This window comes from Sinocyclocheilus anshuiensis, unplaced genomic scaffold (genome assembly GCF_001515605.1).
Source record: "Sinocyclocheilus anshuiensis isolate Anshui unplaced genomic scaffold, SAMN03320099.WGS_v1.1 scaffold1225, whole genome shotgun sequence".
NCBI lineage: Eukaryota > Metazoa > Chordata > Actinopteri > Cypriniformes > Cyprinidae > Sinocyclocheilus > Sinocyclocheilus anshuiensis.
This window is the reverse complement of record NW_015552623.1, coordinates 160637-188570: the sequence shown is the minus strand read 5'-3', so window position 1 is coordinate 188570 and position 27934 is coordinate 160637. Positions and strand designations below refer to the sequence as shown.

General features: G+C 39.1%; 1 protein-coding gene across 1 annotated transcript; it reads right to left on the bottom strand.

Moving 5' to 3' along the window:
* zanl (zonadhesin, like) lies at positions 1-27882 on the bottom strand. The gene is made up of 68 exons (XM_016457497.1): positions 27809-27882; positions 27120-27145; positions 26361-26504; positions 25836-26101; positions 25340-25424; positions 25099-25245; positions 24834-24998; positions 24505-24605; positions 24282-24360; positions 23778-24164; positions 23492-23685; positions 23255-23399; positions 22786-23030; positions 22498-22646; positions 22276-22404; positions 22043-22181; positions 21806-21947; positions 21459-21655; positions 21222-21360; positions 20583-20699; positions 20294-20418; positions 19812-19957; positions 19462-19605; positions 19245-19352; positions 18887-19056; positions 18284-18486; positions 18012-18153; positions 17643-17705; positions 17357-17550; positions 17120-17264; positions 16679-16923; positions 16391-16539; positions 16169-16297; positions 15936-16074; positions 15706-15847; positions 15409-15555; positions 14703-14819; positions 14365-14489; positions 13889-14034; positions 13549-13692; positions 13313-13420; positions 12948-13117; positions 12341-12543; positions 10593-10734; positions 10209-10456; positions 9931-10108; positions 9706-9814; positions 9485-9579; positions 8663-8839; positions 8138-8340; positions 7800-7944; positions 7436-7677; positions 7066-7230; positions 5798-5925; positions 5353-5624; positions 4841-5049; positions 3642-3786; positions 3085-3332; positions 2836-2965; positions 2528-2726; positions 2249-2410; positions 1920-2050; positions 1462-1664; positions 1231-1366; positions 676-819; positions 466-556; positions 314-369; positions 1-212 (listed from the first exon to the last, which is right to left on the bottom strand). Exons 1-68 carry the CDS (start codon positions 27880-27882, stop codon positions 136-138), a joined length of 10509 nt encoding a protein of 3502 aa, XP_016312983.1. The 3' UTR covers positions 1-135.
* Between the last annotated feature and the right edge of the window lie 52 nt (positions 27883-27934).

The following is a 27934-nucleotide window of genomic DNA, read 5'->3' as shown; positions in this document are numbered from 1 at the left end:
CTGAAAAGTTGAAAAATGTAAAATATTAACAGAGGTTTTGCCAGTTAGTTCACATATTCCACAAAGACATTTAAAATGAATAAATATAAACAAAATCTCGTCAGCAAATCGTTGTCAAAAAACTGAGGTTTTGCTTCAGAATGTAGTAGCCTTCAGCACACTGTTGTCTGTTCCCTGCTTCTTACCCTCATCTAGAGTTTCATAAGGATGATCTGTGGACACATTTAGAAACGCTCAAATTACAGCTCACATTATACATTTCAGATTGGTTTTTTTAGAAAGAAAAAAAGTATTATAATCAGTCACCACATACCTGTCTTTTTGTTCAGCTCAAATTGCTTATTTGAATCGTAACTCATCGTTTTGCGGCTGTGTAAAAAGAGATTAACAATCATTCATTTGCCTAATCATTTAATTTTTGACTTTATTGCAAGATCAGTGTTGTTAGATTTAAATAAATTTTACCTGCACTTTTTGTAAATGCACACAGTTGCTGTGACTATGAGGATGACGCCAAGCGGCACGAGGACTCCGATCAAGATAATAGCTGTTTGATCTACAAAACAGCGAGCAGGAAAAACCTGTTACATATGACTGGCATATATGGTTTAATTTTTTAGATTAGATTAAGAATTTTACATTAGGAATGAATACAGTCCGTTCACATTCACTTACCCAGGCCTCCCTCGGAGGGGATTTTAAAGACCTCACAGTTTGTGCCCTCAAAACCTTCAGTGCAAGTGCAGGTATAACCAGAACCATCTGGTTTATCCACACAGGTACCGTCATTCTGACAGGGCGAGCTCAAACATGGACTCGCTGAGAGAAAAAGAGGGCAAAAGAAGTTAAAAATCAGTTTATTACTCATCTGAAACATCTGTAATATATGAAAGCTTGTTTCCACCATGATATATATATATATCTCACAATACTGTTTTTTATACTTTTCCTCAAAAATCTGAGCAAATTGTGAGTAAAATAAAGAAAGCATGGACTCAGTGAAACAAAAACACAGAATTGTGAGATGTAAACTTAAGAATTCTGGAAAAAAAGGCTGATTTGTGAGATAAAAATGTTGCTATTATTTTTATCCCATGGCAGAAATGGGCTTCCATAGTTATAATTAACTTTACTATATGATATCCAATTCTGTATCATTCCTAGACTAGGAAAACTGAAAGCTATGCATTATATGTTTATCAAATATATTTTGAGTCAGAAATAGCTCACATTTATAACAGTCGCGTTTGGTGTCGTACACAGTGCAGATCTCGTTGTCTCCACAGCTCTTTGTTTGACACACAGCACCAGTGGTAGTACATTCACAACTCTGTGAACAATCCTCTGTCACAAATGTCTCCTTCAGCTGCGTGTGGAAGGGTACAGAGAAACATGATCAACAATTTCTTGTGCAATTCCAACCTTTAACCTGTAGTATTTGACATGCATCAAAAGGCTCACCTGATAGTAGCGATCGAGGTAAGTGCATCCACACTCGCTGTAAGGCACACAGTCTTGGTCGCTCATGACAAAGCCGGAGGCGCACTGACATCCCTCCACACACTGTGTTTGCTCACACTCAGAGGGAGCCGCCAGGTCTGCGCAGGACGCCGGGCATGGAGTCATACAGGGGGAGTAAGTGCTGTTGGGCCCACACTGCAGACCTAAATCACAAACACACATTTATGTTGTTTAGTGTCACATGATCCTTCAGTAATCATTCTAATATGCTGATTTTGTGCTCCGAAAACATTTCTTATTATTATCAATGTTGTGCCGCTTTCTATTTTTGTGGAAGCCATGATTTTAAACCAGGTTTTTATTTTATTTCATTTTTAAATGAAACATTTGATGTTTAAATTGTTACAGAATTCTATACAGAACCACATTCCATAAATTAACTATTTTATTTTTCATACCGCAATTCAGTTCTTGTCTCCACAGCCCTAGTGTGACACCCAGATCTTGGCAAGCCCGAGCGTAGACGGCGTAATTTTCACAGCGCAGCTCTTCACTGCCCTGCTCAGCGCATAGGTCAAACACACAATCCCTGCAATGCAAACACACACGGTTGTGAAGGACTGTGCATCCGTACCAACACCCGCATATCACAAGTTTATCTCATTCAAACGCACAAGCATTCACATGCTCTTGTACATAGTGCAACACACACCCACTATGCATTAACTCATGAAAGTGAACTCATACTTGTCACTAGAGTGCACACACCCTCACACACATTACTCACTCCTGGAAGACATCCGGAGCGATCACAGCATGACAGGGAGTGAAAGGACCAGCAGGGTCGCTGAGAGCCCCACACATTTTATTCCCGTTCAGCTCCTCCAGCAGAGCATCTGTGCAGCCTGTCGTATCAAACCCTGAATCTGGGTCGGCCTCCACTTCACGCCTAATAGTAAAGAAGACAGGCTTTTTAGGGGTAGGACTATGCCAGACTATTTCAGATTATTTATTTAATGAGAAATGGCATCCCAGTTGATTAATAATGCATAGCATTCTTCCGTACTTGTGTAGGTGCACCATCTTTGGTAGAGATGTGGTACGAAGACCCGCCTGTCTGTCAGTCACTCTCCAGCTGTCTCCAAACTCATTGAGGTTGCGGGTAACTGTGCCGTCTGGTTTTGTGTACTCGTTACGGTTGTTTCCATCATAATTACCGCACAGACCGAGCACACGGGATCTGTATACACTTGGTAGAGTCACCACTTTAGGGAAAAAGAAGAGAGCGAGAGTTTTCATTATATACTTTACAAAACATGCAAAGCTGTGCATAAAAAATCCTTGATAATTGTGTGGATGTGAGTTTTGAGCTACCTGCTTGAGCATTGCCATCAAAGCGCACAGAAAGGCCAAAGTCAGTTGTGAGCATCACATAGCGAGACTTTGTTTTTATGTTAACTCCACGTACAGGACTGAATGGTAGACCAACTTTCTCTCCATCGACCTGATGGAGAAAAACACGCAAAGACATTCATGATATTATGCGGTTGTTATTATGGTCCATATATGAAGTCTGTTAGATACAACTATTAGAATTGACTACATGTCCCATGAATCCCTCACCAGCACTTTCTTCTTCTGCTGCATGCGAACAGTAATGCCGTATACGTCCACATAGACCTCGCGCAGGAGTGACACCCGGCTGATGCCTCCCTGCCGCTGGTTTTTGCCGCGGACTGTGAACGGGGTGAGGGAGCTTGGCAGAGTGGTGCTCTGAGTTAATACATAGGTATACGCTCCCTGGTAGTGGTGATTGTATCTGTCAAAGGTACGATAGTGAGGGTCCCCAGCAATATTGCAGTCATCGAATTCTATGAGAAGTAAAAGAGGTTTGAGTTAGTTCATCTAAAATGAGGTGGACATTAAGACTAACCTGCTTCAAGGCTCAAACATTTACATTTCTTTAGATGCCCACAAGTTGTAGTCATTAAACCCCAAAAACTTAGAGGTAAAGTAGAAAATGTTTGCTAAGAGAAAATGTGTAAAAAGTTGCCAACTTTTTGTCTTTCATGTATAGTAAATATTAATTTTTGGTTGCTCTGATGGTCTGAATTAAGTCAATTGATGTCATTGTTCCCTCATTCTTAGTATTTCTCATTGCAAAACTGTCCTGAACTCACTCTCAGGTTTGCAGTAACGGTCTCCATTGCTGTCAAGATCGCAGATCGAGTTGTCATTGCATTCAAAGGACGTGCAGGACAGCACTCCTCCAAGGCTGCAGCTGCACCTCTGTTCACAGTGGTCAGTTATCCACGAATCTCCCACCTGAAATATACCAGGCAGTATTGTAAAATTTTGAGCTTCACTTTATTTTGATGGTCCCTTTAACACATTCTGTTGACTATAAGTAACTTCGCACCTACATGTCTACTAACTCTCATTAGAGTATTAGTAGAGTATTAGTAGACTGGTAGGGTTAGGGTTAGAATAAGTTGACATGTACTTGCAAAGTTACTTATAGTCAGTAGAATGTCTGTTGGGAGACCATGACAATAAACAGTTAGCAGATATTAAGCAAACAGTCTACTAATATTCTGATGAGAGTTAGTAGACATGTAGGTGCAACATTACTTATTGTCAACAGAATGTTCAAAATGGACCATCAAAATAAAGTGTTACCAAATTTTGTGACATAAAATGAAAGCACTGCCATCTTTACAGCGCCTTTTTATAACATGTTCTTTATGTGTCATGTTATTGCCATTATTCGTTTATATAGAAAATGATTTCAATAATGAGTTGAAGAATAGAAGAGTCGGATGAATAGAGTTGAAGAAAACAAGTCTTTAATAGATAGACTACCGTTCAAAAGTTTGAAGTCGGTAAGATTTTTAAATGTTAGAAAGAAGTCTCTTATGTTCAACAACGCTGCAATTATTTGATCATAAAAGTAAAATCTGTAATTCTGAAATATTATGACAGTTTACAATAACTTCTATTTTAATTAATTATTGTGATGTCAAAGCTGAATTTTCAGCAGAAGTTACTCCAGTCTTCAGTGTCACATGATCCGTTCAGAAATCATTCTAATATCAGTATATTAGAATGATTTCTGAACAGATCATGTGCTTAAGAGACATTTATTATTATTATCAAAGCAGCTGTGCTGCTTAATACCTTTTTTCAGGATTCTTTGAAGAATATAAAATATAAACAGCATTTATTTGAAATAGAAATATTTTGTAACACCATAAATGTTTTACTATCACTTTTGATTAATTAATAGTTCCTTGCTGAATAGAATTAATTTATTTCTTTAAAAAAAAAAACTTTTAAACAGTAGTAAAATTCAGTATGCAATTCTAGCAACTTTACTCACATCATGATACTCTCCATTGCTGTCAACACATCCACAGCTTGAGAGGGGAACACACTTGCCATCACTTAGCACAAAACCTCCATTGCACTGGCAGCCTTCGACACAACTATTAGGGGGTAATGGGCAGAATACGGGGAAGAGATCGGCACAAGTAGGAGGACATGGTGCTGTGCACTCAGAATAATGACTGTTTGGTGGGCACGGGAGAGCTGGAAATAGAAGTACACAAAGGAAAGAGGTTTGACGCAGCGGATTTGAATGACAATGATTCTTTGACATATTCAGAGGCCATTCCATCCTTCAAAATATGCATAGATATTCATTCATATTTATGCATAGCCTAGAGATTATTAATGAAGAATCTCATAAATGCTTCATTTTCTCAGCATCACAGTTCTGCTCTTTTGATCTTTACAGTTCTAGCCAAATTATTCTTCCTCCTGTCACCCAGCTCAGCATAACATTCTCAGCACATCTCTTAGTCTTTTGTTCCCTCTTTCTCTTTCACTTACGACAGAAGGTGCTGTTTCTCCAGCTGATTGTGACTCCAGCGCTATGACAGGCCTGGGCGTAAGCTTCAATGTTATCGCACAGAGTCGACTGCATGCCATCATACTCGCACATGTCATAGATGCAGTTCCCCAGGAAAGATTCTGGAGGAATGAGAGAGTGACAGGGCTTGAAGAGATCAGATAAGATAGACGCCGCACACTGTGACTTGTAGATTTCTTCCTCTTTCTTGTCGCAGTTGGGTTTGTCATCAGGCCGTTCATCAGGTTTGCACCTGCAGATGGAGAAACGAGGCATGGATGAACACAAGAGAAGAATGAAGACAAGTGAAACTACTGACTTTTCACTCAAATTCATATGTATCATAAGTGCATCTATAATGCTGCTATCTTTCGATGTTTGTTTATTTCTTAATTATGGAGAGGGACCAAACAATGTGACACTCACCCAGGATCACTGTCTCCCTCTGCCTTCCAGCTGTTACCAAGTTCAGTGGCATTGTTGGCTGGTTTGCCATCAGGCATCAAGTTGTCATCAGAGGAATCTCCGTTGTAGTTACCACACATTCCACATACCTGTAAGACGAAAGTTGAATTATGGGAAAGCAGTGAGTGTGATATGTGTCAAGAAGATTTGATCAAAATCTGCTTGTGAAAATTCTTTAATTTTTCTTAATGAAATTCAGACATCTTGACCAAAAAGGAAACTGTCTGGTTTATTAATCAAACATTAGTATCTAAAGACTGCATTTACAACAAATATCAGGTCGTGGGGGTGGGTGATATGACCAAAATCTTATATCATGATATGAGTAATTTTATCTCACCGTAACAATATATATCACAATATAGCTATTTTTGCTTTAAATAAGGTCTTTATGATATCAACATTTTTGACACCATAGAAATGTTATAATTCTTGTCACCAGAGTCAATGTCACAAAAGAACTAATGCTAGCCTAAATTGAAAAAAAAGCTCACTGAAGACAAGTAAAGAGTCAGGGATTAAATAAGAATAAGAAACTACTTACAAGCAAAATGACAAAAACAGTAGAACAAATAAATAAGAAATGCTACATACATTGTATAAGGTAATGAAATATAAAAAAACACTGCATATTCTCCACCGTGTAAACTAAATATATATTTCTTATTATTAAAGTTACAAAAATTATTTAGTCAAGAGTAGTGAGAGATTTTCTCTCTTTTGTTGTTTGATTAACATGAATGACAGACAGCAGGAATATTAGACTAAAGACCTAAATTACGAGGTTTACAAGGATACTTGCAAAGATGGGCATTTTGACACATAAATTGTGTATTTACCTGTTCAAGGCCTATAAAGTGGCAAAAATAACTCACTACAATGCTCCTGCACTCTATGAGCACCGTCTTTACATGCACGTGCCTCTCTGACAGTGCTAAGACAGCGAACACATATAGTGAAATGAGCTCTCTTTATCTGCTTATTGAGTTTCCAACGGCTTAAAATCACTTGTTTTTTAAACCCAATTCTTAAAAACATGCGTAAACGATAAGTTTTCATGACCATGTAGAACAGAAACGTCACGTGAGTGTGTAACCGCTATAGAGATGATAATCCAAAATCTCTGCATGTTGACAAATTTCTACTGGTTAATCGTGTCTACCGGTATATCGCCCACTCCTATCAGGTAGGATGATGTTCTAGCTTTATTTTTGCGTATAGTTTCAAACCTTGTTGAAATAGTCTCCAGGTACTGTGATTTCAATATGGTGCACTCCATCAAACTTCACAATCAGGCCGAAGTCAGTGTCCAGTACGGTGTTTACTCCACTGGTGAACACCCGCGCCTTGGCTGAACTGATGTCATAGGGGGTCTTTATCCTGCGTTCATTCACCTAGTCGGTGGACAGAATAAATATGAGTACAAGCCAGAGATTTAGCACAATCATATCACTGGATACATAGAATCTTATCTATGATTTTAAACAATATTTCACTGTTATATCCCTATTCATTATGTCTAATCAGAAGAAGGCATGCAAATTCAGCCTAGTCAAAATCACTATTGCATCTCTTCCTTCTTCCTTCTCAGGCTCTCACCAGTACTCTTCCATTCTTGCTGATGGTGATGTTGGCAGTGGGCAGGTAGACGGTCACAGAGCGAACATACGAAGCTTCTGGTTGGCCGCGCTCTTCGTTTTTGGCCACAATGGTGAAGGGTGTCACCATAGAGGTGTCGCATATCGCCACCAGCGTGTAAGTGCAGGTACCCATGTAGGTGTGCATGATGCCATCAAAAGTGTAGTAGTGAGGATCACCAGCAATGTGACAAATGCCCACTCCTGCAAAGAAGGTCAATAAGCATGTGTCAAACAGATAGATAGACAGAGAGACAGATAGAAAGATACAGACAAAGATAGACAGACACATAAAAAGAGATAAAAAGATTATGTAGAGTATGTACCTGTGTTCACACAGCCTAGTTCACCATCATTGACCTTACATTCCTGAGCGGGACCACATTGCCATGCCTCGCATGTCACTGTATTGAAAGGTGAACAAACACAGCGCTCTGTGCAATCATCCTTCGTGAACCAGCTGTCTCCAACCTAAAAAATCAAACAGATACGCATTAATAATTGAAATGGACAAAGGGACAATCCTAAACTAGAAATGAAAACATGCATAATTAAACTACACTTTTATTCACAAAAATGTGAACTGAAATGTGTTCAATTTGTAAGAAATTATTTAAAATTTGAAAACAGAAGTAAGTTTCATTGAGTCTTCTCAAGCACTCACAGGCCTATAGTTGTTGTCTTTGTCAGTGCAACCACACTCGCTGAAGGGCACACACTTGTCCCCACTGAGGACAAAACCAGGGTCACACACACATCCCTCAACACAGGGCTCAAAGCAGGTGCCTTCAGATCCAGGGTCCTGACAACTGGCTGGACAGGCTGAACCACACGGCTCATAGTGACTACCAACCAGACATTTAATAGCTGGAAGAAATAGAAAAATAAAAGAGTGGTGTTAACCGAACCAATGCAATGAGGCAGACGAGAACAAATGAATGAAAATAGTTAGAAAAGAGAGAAGGATGGACGAGAAACTGGGACGATGGGCAGAGACGGAGAAACATAAAAATACAACTGTTTTAGCACAGCCAATTTAGGAACTAAAGAGACACTCGGCACTCGTTAATCACTCCCTAATTGAAGGGTGCACACTGCAAAGGCAGAGTCTTAAAAAGGTTACCAGGATTCAGTTAATTGCAGGTTTTAAGTACGCTTTACAGAATGTCTGTAGGGCTCAAACACTTACGGCAGAAGGTGTTATTCCTCCAGTTAATTGGCACCCCAGCTTGAGCGCACAGGTCAGCATAGCTTTGAATAGCTTGGCACAGTGCCACTGTGGCGCCACCAGTGCCACACTGATCAAACACACAGTTCTCAAAGTAAGGATTGGGAGGCACCACTTCATGACATGGCTTGAAGATTCCTGGGAAAAGAATGGTAAGTAGGATTTAATAGTGCATAAAACAGGTGTTGTGTCTCTATAAAACAGGCACAACAGGAACATAAAACAGAGGAGCTCAGTGCACTGAACAGATGTGCTGGAATATAGTCATAAATAGAGTAAAATGAGGCCTCTTGTACATTTACCCTTTACACTTCAAGTCATGTTCAAGTCATAGGTAACATTCAATCTAAAATGCATTACAATGATTGTAGTCAAACCGCCCAAAGCAGACAAATAAATTAATGCATTCTAACATAAACGTGATTTATTCTAATTAATGCATTAAGAAGGTGAAATAACATTTGCAAATGCAAATGCTGACTCTGATATTAGCAAAAGACAATATTTCTAAGCAGAACAAACAATCCATTGTGAGTGTGAAGGGAACCTATAAGAGTAATTATAGGTGATTAAGAAATGAATGTTTAATTATTAAACTCTAGCATATGCTGATTTGAAATTATTTAAAAAATAAATAAATAAAATAAAGCAAATAAAATAAAAAAACAGCTATAAAATAATATCACATACATTTCTAATTGTGATAAAGCTTTTTATGTTTTTTTTATTCAGTGACCTTATCATTAAAACATTTTAAAATGTATGTTTGTATGAGTGTCTCACCATTGGGGTCGGTGATCATGCCACAGCTAGTAGGTTTCTGTGCTTCACTCTCGATCTTGTCATCACATTCAATGTCTCCTCCACCATGAGTACAACTGTTCAAGATAAGAACAGGCATGAATGATTAAAGCTTCAATGATAAAAAGTGTATATTTAGAAACAAAATTAATTAAATGTAACTATCACTGGTGCAGTGCACAATTAAATATGCTTTCACTTACTCTGGTCTGTCGTCAGGAACCTGCCAGCTTTCTCCGAGCTCATTGGTGCTGTCTGTTGGCATTCCATCTGACTTGATGTTGTCATCATTAGGATTACCATTATAATTTCCTGTAATATATTATTATTAAAATGACTAATGTCAAACGATTAGTTGGTTAGTAGCAGTATAAAGTAGCTTTTGAATCTCCATCAGTTAGTTAGACATCTGAATTTGCTGTGCTTACCACAGAGTCCACATAACAGTCTGCTGTAGGACGAAGGCAAGGTGACATCTGCATGATGGTTTCCATCAAAACGGACACGCAATCCGAAGTCTGTCTCAAGCACCACAAATTTGCCACTTAGGAAGATCTTAACACTATTTGACAGTGTGACAGGCACAGTGACCTGAACTCCATTCACCTGCAGGATGTACAAATAAGGTAAGCACAAGAATGGACTGCTGTTCTAATGTCCTGTAATCTGTTCCTTAAGTCTCACAAACCTTGGAAATGTCCCTTACCTGAACTTTGCGCCCCTTGCCCAAAATGATGGTTGTGTCATGCACATTGATGATGACAGATCTTACATAAGACACTTTCTTATTATTGTCTCTGTGCTCGTTCTGTGTCTGCACAGAAAAGTATGGCAAGCCTGAGGTCTCATTACAGGGCTTAGTGAGAGTGTAGGAACAGGCACCCATGAAGTGATGTACTTTATCATCAAAGGTGTTATAATGAGGGTCACCAGAAACTGAGCAAATGCCTGTACCTAAAAGAGAAAGAGATAAAAATGGAGAGATAAACTTTTAGTTCCATGTGTCAACAGGTTTGTGCAGAACTGCATGTTTGTATATGATAAGACACTAAAAACTAAACTATGTGTAAACTAGTATTATATTTGTTACCAAGTGGTTTGCAGCCATAGTCTCCATCTTGAAGTTGGCAGCTCTCAGTAGGAAGACAGCTGGTGTTGTAACAGTGAATATTTCCTCCACCCTCACATGTACACTTCTGTGTACAGCCCTCCAGATACCAGCTCTCATTTACCTATATATGGCCACATTGATAGGAACGTGTTAGAAATCTACAAGTCAAGCACATTTCTCCTATTATTAAAAATTAACACTTTGTTAAAATTCTGCACGGTGTTTTAAGCAATCGTATAGGTGATACAGACGCTACGATGAGGGTTGAGTTATCACAGTAACTCGACTCATTTAAATCAGTTTACCCAAAGATTCATGCATTGATTCATACAGTGACTCCTTCGTCCAGTAGGTGGCGACAAGTGTCATGTTGTGTTGGACTAATAAAACATTTAACTCAACCGAATCATTATAAAATATAGAGTCGATGAATCTTTTATTATCCTTTATAATAATTTGTCCGATATAACCATCTATTTTGTTTATTGTTATAGCAAATGAATGAATGAGTGAGTGAATGCAATTCATGCTCACCGAATATGATTTCAAGTCAAGACAGGCATTAACGAGAATCAAGCATAAAAATTCTAATTCTTAAGAGTCTTAAAATCTGCGCTTTGAATAATAACTACATGACAAATAACTGAAAGTGACAAACTATCTGAAAGTGATAAACACAACAACAGCAGCACAAATAAAGTTGCAAACTGTAAAACAATAAATATTAAAGAATTCAATTCATTTGCGTAATTTATTCACGCCGCGGTGCATTGCTGGAACTTTACCTCCATTTTGGTCAAATGTGCTCAAGTTCGACAGAAACACAAAAAGTAAGTCATGGAAGAGCTTGTTGTTTGGCTATTTGAGTTGGTGTTTTTGCTGTTTAGTGTTTAAGGCACTTTTGGATGTCAGACATCGTGCTTGTCATTTTCGCGCAAGAATAATGACTAACATAGACAACAGGCCTAAAGAAGTCATAAAGTGAAAAGGTATGAGCTATACTCAGTTTCCTTCTACCTTTGATGATTTTATTTGTCAAACGGCTATTTAGGTGAACTACAAAAGCTAAAATAGTGAATAACATCATGAACAGAAATGGGTGTTTTTAGTTTACTTATTGTGTTTGCAGTGGTTCTTTGAATATTTTTAAAGGGGTCATATGATGCGATTTCAAGTTTTCCTTTCTCTTTGGAGTGTTACAACTCTTGGTGCATAAAGAAGATCTGTAAAGTTGCACAGACTAAAGTCTCAAATCCAAAGAGATATTCTTTATAAAAGTTAAGAGTCAGCCACGCCTACCTAAAACGGCTCATTCTAACACGCCCCCACATATCTATGTCACTATGTGGAAATATTAGCATAATGCCGCCCAAATGTGCACGCAAAGAAAGAAGGCGTGGTTTCAGGAACAGCAGTCGTGTTGATGCAGCCATGTCAGGGAGATGCTGTGTTTCAGTGCGAAAGCAAAAGCACTTTATTTGGCCTTCCGGAAGTAGATGCAATTAGGAATCATTGGTTAAGATTTATTTACAACAGAACAGCCAACCCAGATGTTTGAATTTGTGCAACGCATTATGCACCAAGAGCTTGTAACACTCCAAAGAAATAATGATCTTTAAAATAGCATCATATGACCCCTTTAATCCAAACTCCAGGTTTTACTACGGGGGTCCCATCATTGTCTATGGCCCCAGAACCCCACGGTTCGGCCCTGGTGTTAAACTCACTGGATGGTAGGAGCCTGAGGAGTCCACACAGCCGCAGTCTTTAACAGGGACACATTTGTTGTCACTGAGGATAAAGCCAGGGTCACACTCACAGCCTTCAACACACTTCTCACTGCAGCCCGGTGGTCCATTGATACCCAGACATGTCTCCGGACAGGAGCTCACACATATGGAGTAATGGCTGTTTGGAGGGCATTCCAGAGCTGAAGAAAAATGGAAAAACAGCATTAAATTATGAAAATATGGTTAAAGTGGGGATACAGGGATGTAGTTTCCCAGTCACATGTACCAACCCCCTGTGATGGCATTCCTGTCTTCTCTGCCTTGGCCATTAAAGGCATAAAAGCAAGCCCCATGAATAATAAAAACAATAAGGCTTAAGTTAAAGTAAGTGTACAGCTCAAGCTTTTTCTATTCTAACCTTCTGAACTGCATTCACTTCTATAATTTATATTGTGCATTAGAGGCTTGCCACTGGGAATGTGAAATGTGATTCTTGGATTCATGGATGTAAGATGCCATATTTTGCTGCTTTATTATATGCTCAAACCATTTCTCAAATCCTACACTTTTGCAATATGATAGAATATGTGAGAGAATGACTCACGGCAGAAGTCTGGCTCCCTCCACTGATGGACAGGAGCACCTGCACTCAGGCAAGCATCAGTGTAAGCCTGAAGCTGGTCACAAAGGACCTGCTGTAGTCCCTGATAACGGCACATATCAAACACACAGCTCTGGAAGAAAGGCAACGGGTCCACCACATTTATGCAGTCCCTGTGAGGAGCAAATGCGAGAGAAAGTGTGCAATGATTAAGCACTTAAAGTTTTTCAAAAGTCTTTCTCATGTTAGAAACAATATGAATAATAAAACACGCATATTTGTTATAAATCCCTATGATTCATTTTAACTAGAAGGATTCAACATTGTTTTTTTTTAGCAGAAAATGTCATAGTTTGGTAAGTCCTAACCTAAATGCTCCGTTTGTGTCAGTTATTCTTCCACAGTTCTCTGGGTTTGACACGACACCCTCCAGCTCAGGATCGCAGGGTGGTTGAGGCCCAGGGTCCGGCTTGCACCTAAAAACATGACATCGTCATCATCAAGACATGCCTAAGAATTTGAAGTCAACCTTAAGAACAATCTTAAAAACATTGCCCTGCCTGTTGTGTGGTTGATAAAATTAAGAAAAGTAAAAGTTACTGACGTTGCATCCTCATCCTCATCAGTTTGCCAACTGTCACCAAACTGACTTGAGCTGTCCGTTTGGGAGCCATCCGGCTTAGTGAAATCATTATTGGGGTTTTCATCGTAGTCCCCACACAGGCCGCACATCTGGTCATAGTAGGAACTGATAAAATGAGGGAAAAAAAGAAAGAGATTAATGTAAAGATATTAATTTTCCCAGAGATGCTTTTTGATTTTTCTTTTTGAATTTAGTCATAACCTATAACCCTTAACAATCATTGTGGGTCTTAGTGTTTTCTGCAAAATACTGTCAGTACTGTGTATATATTCCAATAAGGCTTTTTTCACATTTTCTTTACCTAGGAACTGAGATTTTGGCGTAATGGTTGCCGTCCCACTGCACCTCCAGGCCAAACGGAGTTGTGAGGATAACATATAGTCCAGCAAGAGACAGCGAAATGAGTGGAGAGGGGGAGTGAGGAAGAGACACCCTGAGTCCATTCACCTGAGTGTGTGGAAAAAAGATAAAACCAAAGGTGGATTGAAGGTTAATGCTAGCTTTGAAAAAACTAATTTTGAAAGGCAAGATTATTCTTGGAAAACAGAAAAATGGACATAGGGATAATGTTACAGATTAGGAACCATTTAGAAAAAATATTTAAGATAAGAGGAATGTCTCAGAACTATTGTGTGCATTAACGTAATCCAAGATATTATAATCTAAAAGAGATTAAAATATACTGTGGCCATTTACTTAAAATCTCAATTCTAGATCTCAAGATTACAGAATAACTTCATTGATGGTTTAATGAAGGCAGCTGTTGTGGATACTGACCAGAGTTCTCTTGTTTTTCATCAGTGTCACAGTGATGCCATCAACAGTCATGTATAGTTTCCTCAGGTAAGAAACACCAGAAACTCCTCTCTCTTCATTCTTACCCTCTATGGAGAACCAGGGGCCTGCAGACCCAGGAGGGAAGAAAGTGAAGTTATTTTGAAAGCTGTACATGCATATTCTTATTTGAGCTAACCTTTAAAGTTAATTTTGGGGACATTTAATGTAAATTTAATGAATAGTAATAATACAATAGTTTGCTACTCCAAACACCTAGTGATGACCAAAGCACTCTAGTAACTGCTGATTGTGGATAGTTGGCTTTGGCCATTGCTTACCAGTGTTGTTTTGGCAGGTGCGGGCCAGAGTGTAGGTGCAAGTGCCCATGTAGCTGTAGTATTTGCCATCGAAAGTGTTATAATGAGGATCACCAGAGATAATACAGTCTTGAGATTCTGGGGGATTGAGGAAAGAGATTGATCAACTATTTTTGAAGCTCTAAAGAATGTGTAAAGTTCAATAGTTTACTGTTGCACACTATTTGTAAATAGTGAATTGTAAACATGTATAGTCAAGCTACAGTCTCCATCTCTCTAGCCAAATATACATGATGGAATGTTTAATCTAATATTAGAAGGGTGAATTACATATCACATCTGTCATTTTAGAGCCATTGCACAAAGCCAAGCCCAATTGTTGTCTTGTTAATGACAACATATATATGCTAGATAAAGCGAGCTATAATTACATCGAAATCTGTTTGTTCAACATTGCAAAAACTGGAGTTGTATGATTTTAAGTCATACATTTATTTTAAAAAGACATTATTGCTTTAGCCTGACTGAAACTGGATGGATGGATGTTTGAAAATTGAATGGAAACACGCTTACTGAATTAACCAGAGTGATCAGAGGTGAGTCGTCTATGATGTGAATTAATAGAGACACGTCTTTTAGTTGTAACAGCATGTGCCTCATATAGTGCCTTACTCAGGGTCTGTGTTCCAGCTGTGGCCGAAGTCATTGGGGCTTTGGACCAGTTCACCAGTTGGAGTCTGGAGGATATATCCAGGGTCACAAACACATCCTTCAGAACAAGGCCCGATACACTGACTTGGTGGAAATGGACGGCAGGAAGGCTGGCAAACTGGTGCGCATGATTCAAAGTGACTGTTGGGTGGGCATTTCAGAGCTGAAGAGGGAGAACTTATGTTAGTGCTAATAGTAATTTTGCGAATTCACTCTATTTGCCAGTAAGAGAAATAGGACAAGCCATTCAAATCTTGTTTTTGTTTTTTTTGTCAGAGTGTATGGATAATGAATATGTATTTTTCAGACATACGACAGAAGGTGCTGTTTCTCCAGGGTCCAATTGTAACTCCACGGTCCTGACATTCATTGACGTATGACTCTATTGCTTCACACAAAGCAGAATGAGCACCATCCAGCTCACAAACGTCAAACAGACAGTCTTGGAAGAAACCCTACATACAAGGTTAAGATCTGTAAGTATGTTGTATTGTTAAATTATGCACTAAAGCATTTCAAATTAACTTATTCGATTTCACTCACATTGGGGTTGACTTTTGGATGGCAAGCAGAAAAGGGGCCATTGCTGTCCAATATGATACCACAGTAAGCAGACCCTTCATACAACTCCTGCTCAGCATCTGTACACCCTGGGGGTGGGCCAACCTCAGGCTTGTTACACCTGAAGGCAGAATCAGAGGTGAGTCGTCTATGATGTGAATTAATAGAGACACGTCTTTTAGTTGTAACAGCATGTGCCTCATATAGTGCCTTACTCAGGGTCTGTGTTCCAGCTGTGGCCGAAGTCATTGGGGCTTTGGACCAGTTCACCAGTTGGAGTCTGGAAGTCATTCTGAGGGTCTCCGTTGTAGTCCCCACACAGTCCACAAAGTTTGTCCTCATAGCTGTAAAATGATCACGAGCATGTAGAAACATTCAAAAGTGAATCAAGTTACAAATGTTGTTACTATGAAGACGTTTATTAGAACCATACTCACTCCTTGATAACTTTAATGTCCATATAGTGGTTTCCGTCATAACGTACAGTTACTCCAAAGTTCAAGGCCACTGTGTAGTGCTTGCCAGACATAAAAATGTCAACACCACTGACAGGACTCAGAGGAATGTTCACATTGGTACCATTGACCTGAGAAATGTCAGAAAACATAATTGTCATTTTGAATGTGCCCTTAAATTACATGTATGCAGTATATGTGCACAAATAATACTGTATACATGATAGTATATAAATCATTAACATTGAAAGTAATGTTCTTTTCTCTTACTTGAACAGTTCCTCCTTTCAGAACAGACACTACGACTCCCAGCGCATGGACATGAACTGCTTTTACATAGCTGATATGAGGATTGTTGTAGCGGTTCTCGTTGTCTGTGTACACAGCGAAGTAAGGCACGTCTGTGCTGTTACAAGTTTCGGACATCAGGTAAGAACAGTTTCCCATGAAGTCATAGCGCCGGTTATCAAAGGTGTTATAATGGGGGTCACCAGAGGCAATACAGGTGGAGGTTCCTGTGAATGAAAAATCCCTTGGTGTCAAATATAAAAATTAAAACAAAAATGCTTAAAGTTGAAGATGGTATAAAATAGCTTCATGTTTGGAAGTTAGCATGTTGTTTGAGGGTATTCATCAATAACCTGTAAATTGATAGCTTGTCATTAAAATAATTGTACGTTAAGGGAAGATTGCTGTGGTTTTCTGTAATACCTTTAGGGTAGCAGCCGTGCACTCCACCAAACTCCCGACATTCTTCCGTCACAGGGTCACAGGTGTTATCCACACAGTCGAAAGTGTAGTTGCCAGCACAGCGACACAACTTGGAACAGCCATCTCCAAATATGATCTCACCAGGCTGAGTGTAAATACAGACCAAGATTTTTTACAGCAAAACCTTAGGTCCCAAAGCTGGATAAAAATGCAGCCTCACAATGACAACTCTTGTACCTCAAAGTAATTATTTTCTTCATCCAGACATCCACACTGCTCAGTAGGAACACAGCGTCGGCCACGGAAAACAAATCCTGGTTTACAGAAGCAGCCGCTGATGCAAGAACCAGAGCAGTTGGTGGAGGGTTCTGTGCAGGTAGGAATACATGCTGGGCCGCAATCAATGTACTCAGAGTCTGGAGGGCAGTTCACTGTTGCAAGACATGAAGGGTTTGTTTATCTAAACAAATGTTATAATGTTTTGATAAATGTTTCTAATTAAAATAGAACAAGTTTAGCTTACCTGGTGGTGTTGGTTCTGGAGTAGTTGGTCTAGGTGTAGTGGGTTGGGGTGTAGATGGATTCACTGTTTGAAGACAAGTAGAGTTGTTTACAGTACCTATACATATTTTGTAACTTCTTGATAGTGTAGGAGCAAGTACCCATGTGCAAGTACCCAAGTGATGTACATTATCCGAATAAGTAATGAGGGTCACCAGTGAAAGAAAAATTCTTATATTTAAAGAGGATTAGTTGTAGATCTGTCAGGATTGCCAACTGGTTTGTGTTTCTCTGCATGTGTGTATATTCATGATATGATATGATAAGATTTGTAAACAAAAGTACAAAGTACAAAATTTTATCATGCATAAACCAGTACTATAATTGTTACCACTTGGTGTGCAGACATAGTCTCCATCTTGAAGTTGGCAGCTCTCAGTAGGAAGACAGCTAGTGTTGTAACAGTGAATAATTCCTCCACCCTCACATGTACACTTCTGTGTACAGCCCTCCAGATACCAGCTCTCATTTACCTAAATATCAATAGACATATTTGCTGTGGTTTAAATCAATGTTTTGACAATTTTACATCAGTGGGTCCCATTTTTATAATCTTGTCTATGGCCCCAGAACCCCACGGTTCGGCCCTGGTGTTAAACTCACTGGATGGTAGGAGCCTGAGGAGTCCAAACAGCCGCAGTCTTTAAGAGGAACACATTTGTTGTCACTGAGGATAAAGCCAGGGTCACACTCACAGCCTTCAACACACTTCTCACTGCAGCCCGGTGGTCCATTGATACCCAGACATGTCTCCGGACAGGAGCTCACACATATGGAGTAATGGCTGTTTGGAGGGCATTCCAGAGCTGAAGAAAAATTGAAAAACAGCATTAAATGATGGTGAAGGTTAATGTGGGGATGCAGTTTGGACTAAATAGTTTCCCATGTCCCTGTCTCTCTGTGACGTAATTTGTGTCTTCACGTTCCTGGCCATTGAACTGATAAAAGCCCCATAAATAATAAAAATATAATAAGGCTACAGATAACACAAGTGTAGCTTTGCTATTCTAACCTCTTCATTCACTTCAATAATTTATATTGTGCATTAGAGGGAGCTGAAAACAGGCTTGCCACTGGGAATGTGAAATGTGATTCTTGGATTCATGGATGTAAGATGCCATATTTTTCTGCTTTATTATATGCTCAAACCATTTCTCAAATCCTACACTTGTGCAATATGATAGAATATGTGAGAGAATGACTCACGGCAGAAGTCTGGCTCCCTCCACTGATGGACAGGAGCACCTGCACTCAGGCAAGCATCAGTGTAAGCCTGAAGCTGGTCACAAAGGACCTGCTGTAGTCCCTGATAACGGCACATATCAAACACACAGCTCTGGAAGAAAGGCAAGGGGTCCACCACATTTATGCAGTCCCTGTGAGGAGCAAATGCGAGAGAAAGTGTGCAGTGATTAATCACTAGAAGTTCTTCATTGTCTCAGGTTAGAATCGGGTTAGAATCAGTATGAATAACAGAGCATGCATATTTATTATGATTAATTTCAAATGGAAGGATTCAAGATTGTTTATTAGCAGAAAATGCCATAGTTTGGTAAGTCCTAACCTAAATGCTCCGTTTGTGTCAGTTATTCTTCCACAGTTCTCTGAGTTTGACACGACACCCTCCAGCTCAGGATCGCAGGGTGGTTGAGGCCCGGGGTCCGGCTTGCACCTAAAAACAAGTCACAGATCTGCACCGATCAACACAGGCATCATCGAGCATAGGAAGTTGTCCTAATCCTGAAACTGCCTGATTAAGAAGAAGATTGAAAGTTACTGACGTTGCATCCTCATCCTCATCAGTTTGCCAGCTGTCACCAAACTGATTGGAGCTGTCCGTTTGGGAGCCATCCGGCTTAGTGAAATCATTATTGGGGTTTCCATCGTAGTCCCCGCACAGGCCGCACATCTGGTCATAGTAGGAACTGATAAAATAAGTGAGAGAGGAACAAAAAGAGATTAATGTAAAGATATTTATTTTCCCAGAGAAGAGTTTTCATTTTCCTTTTGCAGGATTTACTCAAGACCTACAACCTTCAAAAATTATTGTGGGTCTTAGTGTTTCTTGTCAAATGCTTCAGGTCAGAATGATGCATATATTTCAGTCAGTCTGTTTTCAGAGTTTCAGTACCTAGGAACCGAGATCTTGGCGTAATGGTTGCCGTCCCACTGCACCTCCAGGCCGAATGGAGTTGTGAGGATAACATATTGTCCAGCAAGAGACAGCGAAATGAGCGGAGAGGGGGAGTGAGGAAGAGACACCCTGAGTCCATTCACCTGAGTGTGGAAAAGAGATAAAAGCAGAGTTGGATTGAAGACTAATGTTAAATTTGTCAAGAAGAACTGTTTTAATTTCTTTTGCTGTATTGTCAAGATTATTATTGGAAAACTGAAAAATGGACAGAGGGATAATCTGACTATGAACAGATTAGGAACAACTGAAAGAAGATATTTGATAAAACCTATTATGCCCATTTACTTAATCTCTAGGATTAAATCCCAGAGAGACTAAAATATATTGTAGCCATTTACTTAAAACCTCAATTCTAGATCTCAAGATTACAGAATAACTTCATTGATGGTTTAATGAAGGCAGCTGTTGTGTATACTGACCAGAGTTCTCTTGTTTTTCATCAGTGTCACAGCGATGCCATCAACAGTCGCGTATAGTTTCCTCAGGTAAGAAACACCAGAAACTCCTCTCTCTTCATTCTTACCCTCTATGGAGAACCAGGGGCCTGCAGGAGAGAGAAAGGTTTCGTCATTATAAAGCTGTATAATCCTTTAAACTCTTAAAACTTTCGAAGTTATTTTCAGGGATATTTTCTGAAGTTCAAATCAATAGTAAACTAATTGCCACTGTAGTTGTGGATCTTTGTACCCTGTCTTGGCCATTGCTTACCAGTGTTGTTTTGGCAGGTGCGGGCCAGAGTGTAGGTGCAAGTGCCCATGTAGCTGTAGTATTTGCCATCGAAAGTGTTATAATGAGGATCACCAGAGATAATACAGTCTTGAGATTCTGGGGGATTGAGAAAAGTGGGGGATTGAGAAAAGTGCTCTTTCTTTCAATTCATCAACAATCTGTTAAATGCTCAAGAATGTGCATCTTAAAAATGAATGTTACAAATATTGTATATTTAGTATTGTATATAGTATATTATTTGTAAATAATGCAACCTCTTAGGACCCCAGTATACTATTATATAAAGCAAATATGTTTATATGCACAGTTTACACGCACAGTCAAGCGACAGTCTATCTCTTTATTTAATGATGCATCACACATTGCATAATTGAATATTTTAATTAAATACACATTGCGTGTCACATATTTCAGAGCATACACAGCACTGTGTTCAGTTGTAATCAGAATTATATGCTAGATGAAGCCAAGCAACAATCACCTGTATGATTTATTTAAAAAAGGTTGCAAAATGATGCAAAAATGATTCCAGACTAAATTGTTTACAATTTAATAGGCATTATTACTTTATTCTGACTGAAATCAAACTTTTGAAATGATGGAAACACACTTACTCACCTTGTGGATAACACCCAATTACACCACCCTGTACTCCACATTGTTCCATTGGTGGGCAGTCGGCAGCTTTACAGGAAACAAATGGGGGGTCGCACTTACACAGTACTTCACAGTCCTTAGTGTAGAACTCTTCACCTGGCTAAATCCATGGAGAGAGGAAAAGTCATGAAAAATACTAGTTGATTGACTATAACAAACCATTTCTGTCCTAAATAATACCAAATTCAATTTCCTCACCTTATAATAATTTCCATTATAGCTGCAACCACATGTTTCTTCTTTCACGCACTGGCCAGCACTGAGGATATATCCAGGGTCACAAACACATCCTTCAGAACAAGGCCCGATACACTGACTTGGTGGAAATGGACGGCAGGAAGGCTGGCAAACTGGTGCGCATGATTCAAAGTGACTGTTGGGTGGGCATTTCAGAGCTGAAGAGGGAGAACTTATGTTAGTGCTAATAGTAATTTTGCGAATTCACTCTATTTGCCAGTAAGAGAAATAGGACAAGCCATTCAAATCTTGTTTTTGTTTTTTTTGTCAGAGTTTATGGATAATGAATATGTATTTTTCAGACATACGACAGAAGGTGCTGTTTCTCCAGGGTCCAATTGTAACTCCACGGTCCTGACATTCATTGACGTATGACTCTATTGCTTCACACAAAGCAGAATGAGCACCATCCAGCTCACAAACATCAAACAAGCAGTCTTGGAAGAAACCCTAAACACACAGGGTTAAGATCTGTAAATATCTGTTGTATGATTAAGCATTCAAATTCAAAAGCATTTCAAATGAACAGATTTGATTTCACTCACATTGGGGTTGACTTTTGGATGGCAAGCAGCGAATGGGCCATTGCTGTCCAATATGATACCACAGTAAGCAGGCCCTTCATACAACTCCTGCTCAGCATCTGTACACCCAGGGGATGGGCCAACCTCTGGCTTGTTACACCTGAAGGCAGAATCAGAGGTGAGTCGTCTATGATGTGAATTAATAGAGACACGTCTTTTAGTTGTAACAGCATGTGCCTCGTATAGTGCCTTACTCAGGGTCTGTGTTCCAGCTGTGGCCGAAGTCATTGGGGCTTTGGGCCAGTTCACCAGTTGGAGTCTGGAAGTCATTCTGAGGGTCTCCGTTGTAGTCCCCACACAGTCCACAAAGTTTGTCCTCATAGCTGTAAAATGATCACGAGCATGTAGAAACATTCAAAAGTGAATCAAGTTACAAATGTTGTTACTATGAAGACGTTTATTAGAACCATACTCACTCCTTGATAACTTTAATGTCCATATAGTGGTTTCCGTCATAACGTACGGTTACTCCAAAGTTCAAGGCCACTGTGTAGTGCTTGCCAGACATAAAAATGTCAACACCACTGACAGGACTCAGAGGAATGTTCACATTGGTACCATTGACCTGAGAAATGTCAGAAAACATAATTGTCATTTTGAATGTGCCACTAAATTACATGTATGCAGTATATGTGTAGAAATAATACTGTATACATGATAGTATATAAATCATTAACATTGAAAGTAATGTTCTTTTCTCTTACTTGAACAGTTCCTCCTTTCAGAACAGACACTACGACTCCCAGCGCATGGACATGAACTGCTTTTACATAGCTGATATGAGGATTGTTGTAGCGGTTCTCATTGTCTGTGTACACAGCGAAGTAAGGCACGTCTGTGCTGTTACAAGTTTCGGACATCAGGTAAGAACAGTTTCCCATGAAGTCATAGCGCCGGTTATCAAAGGTGTTATAATGGGGGTCACCAGAGGCAATACAGGTGGAGGTTCCTGTGAATGAAAAATCCCTTGGTGTCAAAGACAAGCTTGATCATAAATACTTGTTGTATCAAGAGTTACAGGTTTGCAAGTTAATAAATACCAAGCCAAAAGTGTGTTTGAAAGCTTGTGGGATTTGAAACATGAGGTATCACAGAAGCAAACTAGTGTGTTGTTTGATCACTTGTCAGTTACGGTAGTTGTGGATAAGGGGTTGCTGTGGTTTTCTGTAATACCTTTAGGGTAGCAGCCGTGCACTCCACCAAACTCCCGACATTCTTCCGTCACAGGGTCACAGGTGTTATCCACACAGTCGAAAGTGTAGTTGCCAGCGCAGCGACACAACTTGGAACAGCCATCTCCAAATATGATCTCACCAGGCTGAGTGTAAATACAGGCCAACATTTTTTAGAGCAAAACCTTAGGTCCCAAAGCTGGATAAAAATGCAGCCCCACAATGATAACTCTTGTACCTCAAAGTAATTGTTTTCTTCATCCAGACATCCACACTGCTCAATAGGAACACAGCGTCGGCCACGGAAAACAAATCCTGGTTTACAGAAGCAGCCGCTGATGCAAGAACCAGAGCAGTTGGTGGAGGGTTCTGTGCAGGTAGGAATACAGGCTGGGCCGCAATCAATGTACTCAGAGTCTGGAGGGCAGTTCACTGTTGCAAGACATGAAGGGTTTGTTTATCTAAACAAATGTTATAATGTTTTGATAAATGTTTCTAATCAAAATAGAACAAGTTTAGCTTACCTGGTGGTGTTGGTCCTGGAGTAGTTGGCTTAGGTGTTGTTGGTTTAGGAGTTGATGGACCTGGTGTTGTTGGTTTGGGTGTAGTGGGTTGGGGTGTAGATGGATTAGGGGATGATGGACCTGGTGTCGTTGGTGAGGTGGGTTGGGGTGTAGATGGATTAGGAGATGATGGACCTGGTGTCGTTGGTTTAGGTAAAGTAGGTTGGGGTGTAGATGGATTAGGAGATGATGGACCTGGTGTCGTTGGTTTAGGTGAAGTGGGTTGGGGTGTAGATGGATTAGGAGATGATGGACCTGGTGTCGTTGGTTTAGGTGAAGTGGGTTGTGGTGTTGATGGTTTAGGTGTAGTGGGTTGGGGTGGGGATGGCTTAGGTGTTGTTGGAGTTGCTAAAATCAAGCAAGAAAACAATTAATAGACTGGTGCATCATTCATAAAATATGTATTCTATGACAACTGGTACTTTTAGACTGACAATAGCATTAATGACATTGTCTGCCACCTACCTGTACAAGCGGTAATGCAGACACTATCAATTGCAATATCTGTCTTGTCTGTTTCACCATAAACACCTACAATTACAAACTGAAATAAAAAAAGTATAAAAACGTGAACATTTGGCAACATTTATGATTAATATAAATTGCTTTGTCGCTCAAATGGGCCAGATCATTGTCAAAAATTTAAAAAGCTCATTCACAAATTTTTAACTGAGAGAATAAAACTGACCTCCACTGAATCAGCTAAACCAATGTAGCGAACGCTTGCAGGCTTCCAGCCCTGACCTTGATTTCCTTTGAGGCTGAAAATAGGGGCTCCAAGTGCTCCACCTAAAAAATAAAAAAAAATCATAAAACAAATCTTAACCAAAATCTCTCTAATTAATCTGCATAATAACATTTTTGAAAATCATTGATCATCTAGGTTTCGTTGCGTGTATATGTGAATATGATTGTCATATTATAATTGTAATTGTAATTTCATAATTTTCCTTTAAACCTACAGATGTTTTAATAAACTCTTAATCTTCACCCTTTCGAACAGCTTGTGACTCTTACCGGTGGTGACTGCATGGACATTTAGCTCCATGTTGGTGGCACTGCCATACATGTAGTAATGGAAGTCCAGCTGTAGGCAACCAGAGGCTGAGGTAGAGGGGCTCCAGAGCTGAGCGGATTCTCCTTCAATGCTAAAGCTGGAGTCCATTAACAGGTATGACCCCACTGCATTGGAAAGAAACAGTTTGAGAAAATAGAGAATGCAAAGAGGACTGAAAGCAGTCCTTAAAAATAATCATTGATATGACAGGAATATTGGACTCACATCCTGGTTTGGAGAAGTCATCATCAGGGCCAGTGCCTGGTGTATCTGTCTGTCCAGTCCATAACTCCCAACCAAAAATGTCATCATTAGGTACCACATTCGTCCAGCCGCATTCATCATCATCAAAATCACACCCAGCTATACAGCCTGTATAAAAACAAACAAAATGTTGTTTATAAAATCATTATTTTAATATTAAATGTTTATATTTGTAACATGCAATAAGGGTCAAATAAAGTACCAGCACAGGCTCCCTCAGTGATGACAATGTTATCCAGGGCAGTGTCACATGATGAGGAGAGCCCACGCATTGCTTGAAACACAATCTAGAAGAGAAAAATGACATTAAAACTTACTAAAAGGGGATTTTCTTTCACACTGTGTCACAAAGTTCATTCTGTCATGAGCTTCAGAAGTGTTCTTTGTCTTGGTAACATTGACTTTTTTTATAACTGATGCTAAAGAAAAGGCCTACATAGATTAGACACACTGTAATGCATAGCCTTTTGCCTTAAACACAGTGACCACACTGAAACTTAATAAGTCTCAAGGTCATAATACTCAAGCAATTTTAAGGCAATTTAGTGAGGTATAACAAGACTGTACTCATATGTATTTCATTTAAAAATACATGCTAGAACTATAGAAGAACAAATGACATACATCTATAGCATTATATAAACACTTGCATTAGTACTAATCACAATCTTTTACTGTTTTTAAGCAGACCCAATTACCTGAGCAGTCTGTCCAGCTGGTATGGTCACAGTGACAGAGGCTCCAAGCCATGACGGGCTCTGTATCCCAGTTTTTTGCCACATTTGTTCCTCAGAGCCGGGACGTTTGGCAAACACAGTCAGGGTGTTACTGCTGTCAGAGCCATACATGTAGTAGTAGAACTGTACACAGATCTCAGAAGGTCCGCTAGTAATAACTGGGCTGAGAAGGCGTACTTTCTGTCCATTTACGGAGTTGTCAGCCTCATGATATATGTAATAGCCAGCTACGGGGGGAAAGGGTTTAATTAAATGAGAGCAAGAAACCGTAAAAAACAATAGGTTCTTTAGCGATTATAGGTTGCTTGACAAAACATTTTATAGTGCATGTCCCATCAGTCAGTGTATTGTAATTTTGTAAGCATTTGTGGTTGCGGTAATTTCAGTAATATTCAGTTTTGAACATTATTTCCAATTGATTTTGCATCTTCAGTGCAGTGACTGATCACTGGAGTGTTTTTTGTTGGTTTTAGTGTTCATACTCACTTCCATCCGGATAGTCTCCATCAGGTCCAGTGCCTGGGGTTGGGGTGGGTCCACTGTGACGCGTCCAGTCACCATTATCTGCAGGGTCTTGTTGGAAGATGCAGAACGGTTCTTCATTTTGGTTGAAATCACAAGAGGCCAACGCTGCTTGAAAACAAGACGTTTCAGTTTTCAGTGGTAGAAACTGTCTAGAATTGACTATACTGTAGGAATTTTCCAGTTGACTTTAGATTACTTATTTAAGGATATGCTCAAACAAAACCAGTCCTAAAATGAGGAATGGATAATGCTCACATTTTTTATGTGCATTATTTTCCAGTGGTACAATGCAATAATGCTCTTTATGTTCATAATGTGTTGGAAATGGACATGGACCTTAGATATGCTTTATGGGGGCCTACCGTACTCCACCCGTTTACAACCAGTTCTCATGTCATTTTGTAATCACATGTGTCCTTGCTTGATTGCAAGCGTGAACGCTTTGTGCAAAGTCAAGCATGTTTTTTGTGACAGAAAAAAGTCTCTCCCCATTGTTCATTAGTGTGAGACAGACAAGATAATAGTCTTTGTACAGATTTGTAGGAAATGATAATAGTAGTTCTTAGTTCTATTGTAGCAATTTATTTATATTAAAATGTTACTTAATATTTGAAAAAGAAATAAGTTAAAATAAATGATTGAAATATAGAAATTTAGCAATAGCACTAATTCTCTGGTTAATCATTGTCCTTATTACATTTTACATGATAATTTACTTACCTGCATCTCTCTCTGTCACGTCAAATCTGTAAAAACAGGAAATAAGAAGGCAGGCTGAGTTGACTAATATCAGAAAAAAAGATGAAAGAGCTGGCTATATTTTACCATGCTTGTTAAGTATTAGATTAGCTGCATAATCACATGAATTTCTTATCTACAAAGGCATAAAAGTAGTGTAATTCAGTTACATAACAGTAGTCATCATCATAATACTTATCATTTGTTTCCATCATTATGATCAGATGTTAAATGCTTAATTACATTTGAATAAAAACTGTTAGGAAGTGTCAATTAATGCCTTGGCAATACGTTAATGTTGTGTATAAAATTAAGAAATAGCAAGACTCTGATATGTTAACATGCTTTTACACTTACAGTTTTTAATTTAGCCTGTTTTCATATCACTAATTGTTAGAAACGTGTGGCTCTATTTAAATGCCTGGTGCAAATGATTTGGATAAAAGCGTCTGCTAAATGACTAAATGTAAATGTATAAATATTACTTATAATATATGTTTATATATTTATAATATATTTACAATATGTATTTGCATGCTATACGTATAAATATGTATACAACAATAATCAAATCTTTTACTGAATCTGGTACTTAATAAAAGCAAAATAAGATTTACATTAACATTACTACTGAAACATTATACCAAATGACTAAATCATGAGCATCTCACCTATTTGCATTGTTGTCTATGGTAAAGCAACCTGTTATCCATGTTAATACTAGTATTATCTCCAGATGTCCCATGTCTGGATTAATGGATGGTGTTAGGTTCACTTAGACAGAAGTGAGAAAGCTG